We start from the raw sequence: 6,628 nt of genomic DNA, 5'->3' as shown, positions 1-6,628 counted from the left end.
TTACAGTATCAGAATAAGGCATGCAAGGCCTTGGGCCTACTTCCAGCCTCCTGGCACCAGTTTTACTGATACTTGTGACATTTGCAGGTGTTAGGCATCAAGGGGATGAAGTCGCACCTTCTACCCAGGGTCATGGAGCTCCGCGCAGGGTGAGATTTCAGGGTTCACCCCTGGCTGCAGGTGGGAAAATAAAACACTTCACATACTCAGGAAAGTGTATTTAGCTCCTTTACAGTATCAGAATGAGGCCTGCAAGGCCTTGGGCCTACTTCCAGACTCCTGGCACCAGTTTTACTGATACTTGTGACATTTGCAGGGGTTAGGCTTCAAGGGGATGAAGTCGCACCTTCTACCCAGGGTTATGGAGCTCCGCGCCGGTTGAGATTTCAGGGTTTACCCCTGGATGGAAGTGTGAAAATAAAACACTTCACATACTCAGGAAAGTGTATTAGGTGCTTTACAGTATCAGAATAAGGCCTGCAAGGCCTTGGGCCTACTTCCAGCCTCCTGGCACCAGTTTACTGATACTTGTGACATTTGCAGGGGTTAGGCTTCAAGGGGATGAAGTCGCACCTTCTACCCAGGGTTATGGAGCTCCGCGCAGGGTGAGATTTCAGGGTTTACCCCTGGATGGAAGTGTGAACATAAAACACTTCACATACTCAGGAAAGTGTATGTAGCTGCTTTACAGTATCAGAATAAGGCATGCAAGGCCTTGGGCCTACTTCCAGCCTCCTGGCACCAGTTTTACTGATACTTGTGACATTTGCAGGTGTTAGGCATCAAGGGGATGAAGTCGCACCTTCTACCCAGGGTCATGGAGCTCCGCGCAGGGTGAGATTTCAGGGTTCACCCCTGGCTGCAGGTGGGAAAATAAAACACTTCACATACTCAGGAAAGTGTATTTAGCTCCTTTACAGTATCAGAATGAGGCCTGCAAGGCCTTGGGCCTACTTCCAGACTCCTGGCACCAGTTTTACTGATACTTGTGACATTTGCAGGTGTTAGGCTTCAAGGGGATGAAGTCGCACCTTCTACCCAGGTTTATGGAGCTCCGCGCAGGGTAAGATTTCAGGTTTCACCCCCGGCTGCAGGTGTGAAAACAAAACACTTCACAGACTCAGTAAAGTGTATTTAACTCCTTCACAGCATCAAAACAAGGCCTGCAAGGTCTTGGGTGTGTTTCCAGCCTCCAGGCACCAATTTACTGATACTTGTGACATTTGCAGGTGTGAGGCATCATGGGGATGAAGTCGCACCTTCTACCCAGGGTTATGGAGCTCCGCGCAGGGTGAGATTTCAGGGTTCACCCCTGGATGGAAGTGTGAACATAAAACACTTCACATACTCAGGAAAGAGTATTTAGCTGCTTTACAGTATCAGAATAAGGCCTGCAAGGCCTTGGGACTACTTCCAGCCTCCTGGCACCAGTTTTACTGATACTTGTGACATTTGCAGGTGTTAGGCTTCAAGGGGATGAAGTCGCACCTTCTACCCAGGGTCATGGAGCTCCACGCAGGGTAAGATTTCAGGCTTCGCCCCAGGCTGGAGGAGTGAAAATAAAACACATCACATACTCAGGAAAGTGTATTTAACTCCTTTACAGTATCAGAATAAGGCCTGCAAGGCCTTGGGCCTACATCCAGCCTCCTGGCACCAGTTTTACTGATACTTGTGACATTTGTAGTTGTTAGGCTTCAAGGGGATGAAGTCGCGCCTTCTACCCAGGGTCATGGAGCTCCGCGCAGGGTAAGATTTCAGGTTTCACCCCTGGCTGCAGGGGTGAAAACAAAACACTTCACAGACTCAGTAAAGTGTATTTAACTCCTTCACAGCATCAGAACAAGGCCTGCAAGGCCTTGGGTGTGTTTCCAGCCTCCAGGCACCAATTTACTGATACTTGTGACATTTGCAGGTGTTAGGCATCAAGGGGATGAAGTCGCACCTTCTACCCAGGGTTATGGAGCTCCGCGCAGGGTAAGATTTCAGGTTTCACCCCTGGCTGCAGGGGTGAAAACAAAACACTTCGCATACTCAGTAAAGTGCATTTCACTCCTTTACAGTATCAGAACAAGGCCTGCAAGGCCTTGGGCCTACTTCCAGCCTCCTGGCACCAATTTACTGATACTTGTGACATTTGCAGGGGTTAGGCTTCAAGGGGATGAAGCCGCACCTTCTACCCAGGGTTATGGAGCTCCGCGCAGAGTGAGATTTCAGGGTTTACCCCAGGCTGGAGGAGTGAAAATAAAACACTTCACATACTCAGGAAAGTGTATTTATCTCCTTTACAGTATCAGAATAAGGCCTGCAAGTCCTTGGGCCTACTTCGAGCCTCCTGGCACCAGTTTTACTGATACTTGTGACATTTGCAGGTGTTAGGCTTCAAGGGGATGAAGTTGCACCTTCTACCCAGGGTCATGGAGCTCCGCGCAGGGTGAGATTTCAGGGTTCACCCCAGGCTTGAGGTGTGACAATAAAACACTTCACATACTCCGGAAAGTGTAATTAACTCCTTTACCGTATCAGAATAAGGCCTGCAAGGCCTTGGGCCTACTTCCAGCCTCCAGGCACCAGTATTACTGATACTTTGTGACATTTTAAGGTGTTAAGCTTCAAGGGGATGAAGTCACACCTTGTACCCAGTGTCATGGAGCTCCGCGCAGGGTAAGATTTCAGGCTTCACCCCAGGCTGGAGGAGTGAAAATAAAACACTTCACATACTCAGGAAAGTGTATTTAACTCCTTTACAGTATCAGAATAAGGCCTGCAAGGCCTTGGGCCTACTTCCAGCCTCCAGGCACCAGTATTACTGATACTTTGTGACATTTTAAGGTGTTAGGCTTCAAGGGGATGAAGTCGCACCTTGTACCCAGGGTCATGGAGCTCCGCGCAGGGTACGATTTCAGGTTTGGAGGTGTGAACTCCGTTACAGTATCAGAACAAGACCTGCATGGCCTTGGGTGTGTTTCTAGCCTCCAGGCACCAGTTTTACTGATACTTTGTGACCTTTGGAGGAGATAAGCTTCAAGGGGACGTAGTTGCACCTTCTACCCAGGGTTATGGAGCTATGCGCAGGGTGAGATTTCAGGGTTCACCCCTGGCTGGAGGTGTGACTATGTGGATTGTTTTGTTTTCACACCTCCAGCCAGGGGTGAACCCTGAAATCTCACCCTGCGCGGAGCTCCATAACCCTGGGTAGAAGGTGCGACTTCATCCCCTTGAAGCTGTAAACCTCCAAATGTCACAAATATTACTAAAACATGTACCTGGAAGCTAGGGATGGGCCGGAGATCCTGAAGGCTAAGATCTGATACTGTGAATGGTGTTCATGTGCGTTCTGGACTTTGTGAAGTGTTTTGTTTTCTTCCCCTACCTCCATCCAAATTAGCAGCAGGCCTCGATCAGGCTACAGTGCGCAGAATATGATTTCTGGTCTCAGGTCTCCCTCGTGACATACCATTGGATTCAGGAGTGGTCCCCACTCCAGCGATAGGGCTCAGTAGAACAGTGGTAGTCACAGGCCTCACTCTGTACTGTACTATTCAGTTCCGCAGTGGGCCTCCCCGGTCATAGGCTCAGCGTCTGACATACAGTAACTCACTCTGTCTACAGATGTCACCTCAGAGGTACACCTAGCTCCAGCTGTAAAAATCAGCTCAGCAGAGTGCCTCCATGCCGGTACTGGGGTCACCATTTCAGGTGCATTCACACCCTCTGCTCTCACTTGGGGTGTCTTAAAACATGTAGGCCTAACTCGGCCGCCTTCCTTCATTGTGTCACTGTGTATTTATTGTATTGAGTCTGCACCCGCCTCCTCTGGCTCGGCGCTCGGCAGTGAATGCTCTCTGCCTGCATGTGAAGCTGCCAGCACACGGCCGCCTGGTGATGCGTGCGAGGCTGGAGCCAGGGCCGTGCCCCGCTGCTTGTAAGCCCCGAGCCGAGGGTGCCACAGCCGAGGGTGCAGGCGCGCGGGGAGGGCCCCCTGGCCCCCGTGCCAGGGGCTCCCTGGCATTGTTTCCACCCCGCGCTCGGCCGGCGGAGCCCTGTGTTACTTCGGCCCGTTCCAGAACGCGCTCCCCGCGGCCCCCGCAGCCCCACTGTGACGCCACAGGGCCCGCTCCCTGCAGGAGCCCCCTCCCTCCCGCGGGCCGCCGCTCCCGGCCGCAGGAGTCGAGAGAGGACCGGGGAAAAGGGGTCCGGAGCCCGGGATTTCAGGCATGGAGGCGCCCGCCGTCGGGGGAGCGCCGAGTCTCCCCGCGGATCACAAGCCAGGGATGAGGGGTGGATCCGAAACGGGGGCAGGCCCGGGAGAGGGCCGAAGCTGGGCTCCTGGTCATGTATGCGTGGAAGCGCGTGTTTAACTGATTGTGTTTTAAAACGTGGATAATCCGAAGGTAGGAAACACAAAAGTCAGCTGGGAGCAAAGAGCCGAGTGTGCCTCGCACAGCCCTGTCTGCTCGGGACCAATCAGAGGCCGGCTCCTCCCTGTATATATTCACGGGGCTCGGGTTTGGGAGGGACATTTCTGTTCAGTGACAGCGCCCGCGCCGAGACTCGCATTACAATGGCCGAAACCGCTCCAGCCGCCGCGGCGCCTCCCGCTGAGGTCGCCCCCAAGAAAAAGCAGCAGAAGAAGACAGCGGGGGCCTCCAAGGCCAAGAAGCCTTCCGGCCCCAGCGTGGCCGATCTGATCCTGAAGGTGGTGACCGCCTCTGCCGAGAGGAAGGGAGTCTCCCTGTCGGCCATGAAGAAGGGGCTGGTCGCCGAGGGCTACGATGTGGACAAGAACAAGAGCCGGGTCAAGGCCTCCCTCAAGAGCCTGGTCAGCAAAGGCGCCCTGGCCCAGCTGAAGGGCACCGGGGCCTCCGGATCCTTCAAGGTGAACAAGAAGCAGCTGGAGGGCAAGAAGGCGGCCAAGAAGGCGGCCGCCAAGACCAAGAAACCAGCGGCCAAGAAAGCTGCCCCTGCCGCCAAGAAGCCCAAAAAGGCTCCCGCGGGGGTCAAGAAGAGCCCGAAGAAGGTCAAGAAGCCTGCGGCAGCAAAGAGCCCCAAGAAGCCCAAGGCTGCCCCCGCCAAGAAGGCTGCCAAGAGCCCAGCGAAAGCCAAGGCGGCGAAGCCCAAAGTGGCCAAGAAAAGCCCTGCCAAGGTAGTCAAACCCAAGGCAGCCAAGCCCAAAGCAGCCAAGCCCAAGAAGGCAGCGCCCAAGAAGAAGTAAGGGCTTGCACCAAGACACTGCAAACACAACGGCTCTTTTAAGAGCCATCCACCCGGTCCAGAAGAGAGCTTGTTCGTCCCCACCCTTGCACCCCGCGTGCACACTTCTCTATAATAATAAACGGCACAGTAAATCCATAGCGCACCTTTCCGCACGCGAGTGCCGTGTGTGATCTTGGTCATGTAAACGGCTCTTTTGGTGCTGCGTGGATTGAAATCTGTGTACCAAATAAAGAAGGGGGTCTGGGAGTTTATTAGACCTCCGTTTATAATAAATGTGAAATAACGTGTGCCTTGGTGCTTTCACTGTATCCGGGCAGATTCGAAGTGGTGTCTGCATAAAGCAGACGATTGTGAACGTGAAATCGAGCGCAGTTAACGGCGGCGTGTTCCAGGGTGACCAAGGGCAGTACACTTATAAAATCCTGGGCTCCTCGCCCAGTTGACCGGGGGCGAGTGGTTCGTGTGACTATGGATGGACACGGAGACAAAGGCTGACCCAAGCGCGGGCTACGGCTCCAACGTACATCATCCAATCGGAGGGTGTCTTTTTCTCCACAGCTCATTGGAGAGACAGGCTGCAGCCTCCGGTTCATTGGCCAATCATTGCACACCGCGGGCTATTTTCAAACGTGGGGCGGTCGCTTCAGCCAACCAGAGCAGCCCTCCGTCTTCGAGTGCATAAATAGGGCTCTTGCCTGCTTGAACTCCATTCTTCCTCGCTTGTCGCTGAGAGAGACCGCTCCCGCCATGGCCCGCACCAAGCAGACAGCCCGCAAGTCCACCGGCGGCAAAGCGCCTCGCAAGCAGCTGGCCACCAAGGCTGCCCGCAAGAGCGCGCCTGCCACCGGCGGCGTCAAGAAGCCTCACCGCTACCGACCCGGCACTGTGGCTCTCCGCGAGATCCGCCGCTACCAGAAGTCCACCGAGCTCCTCATCCGCAAGCTGCCCTTCCAGCGCTTGGTGAGGGAGATCGCCCAGGACTTCAAGACCGACCTGCGCTTCCAGAGCTCCGCCGTCATGGCCCTGCAAGAGGCCAGCGAGGCCTACCTGGTGGGGCTCTTCGAGGACACCAACCTGTGCGCCATCCACGCCAAGAGGGTGACCATCATGCCCAAGGACATCCAGCTGGCCCGTCGTATCCGAGGCGAGAGGGCCTAAGGAGACACGCCGACCCGAACAACCACCACAACGGCTCTTTTAAGGGCCACCACCCTGTCACATACGAGCTTCTCTTATCTGCCATGGCATGTTCTACAGGTTAGGGTGGGTGGGCTGGCTGAGAGTACCACGAGTACTGGGTAACTTATACCGGCACTGGGTGACCAGAGCACTCCGTGTTCACAGTGCACAATCGCATCTTCAATGTGTCCATCGTTTAATAAAGAGCTTTGTTTGGGTGGAGGGTTGTGTT

The 6,628-nt window shown here is 54.4% G+C and overlaps 2 protein-coding genes across 2 annotated transcripts; both read left to right on the top strand.

Annotated features, from left to right (window-relative positions):
• Positions 1-4,564: 4,564 nt before the first annotated feature.
• LOC146768927 (histone H1.3-like) lies at positions 4,565-5,508 on the top strand. Its single transcript, XM_085640604.1, has one exon. It carries the CDS (start codon positions 4,565-4,567, stop codon positions 5,213-5,215), a length of 651 nt encoding a protein of 216 aa, XP_085496730.1. The 3' UTR covers positions 5,216-5,508.
• A 155-nt stretch (positions 5,509-5,663) lies between these two features.
• Positions 5,664-6,404, top strand: LOC146768926 (histone H3). Its single transcript, XM_085640605.1, has one exon. It carries the CDS (start codon positions 5,965-5,967, stop codon positions 6,373-6,375), a length of 411 nt encoding a protein of 136 aa, XP_085496731.1. The 5' UTR covers positions 5,664-5,964; the 3' UTR covers positions 6,376-6,404.
• Positions 6,405-6,628: the final 224 nt, after the last annotated feature.

This window comes from Triturus cristatus, unplaced genomic scaffold, assembly GCF_964204655.1.
Source record: "Triturus cristatus unplaced genomic scaffold, aTriCri1.1 SCAFFOLD_292, whole genome shotgun sequence".
Classification (NCBI taxonomy): domain Eukaryota; kingdom Metazoa; phylum Chordata; class Amphibia; order Caudata; family Salamandridae; genus Triturus; species Triturus cristatus.
The sequence above is the reverse complement of the archived record's forward strand: the minus strand, read 5'-3'. Positions and strand labels throughout refer to the sequence as shown.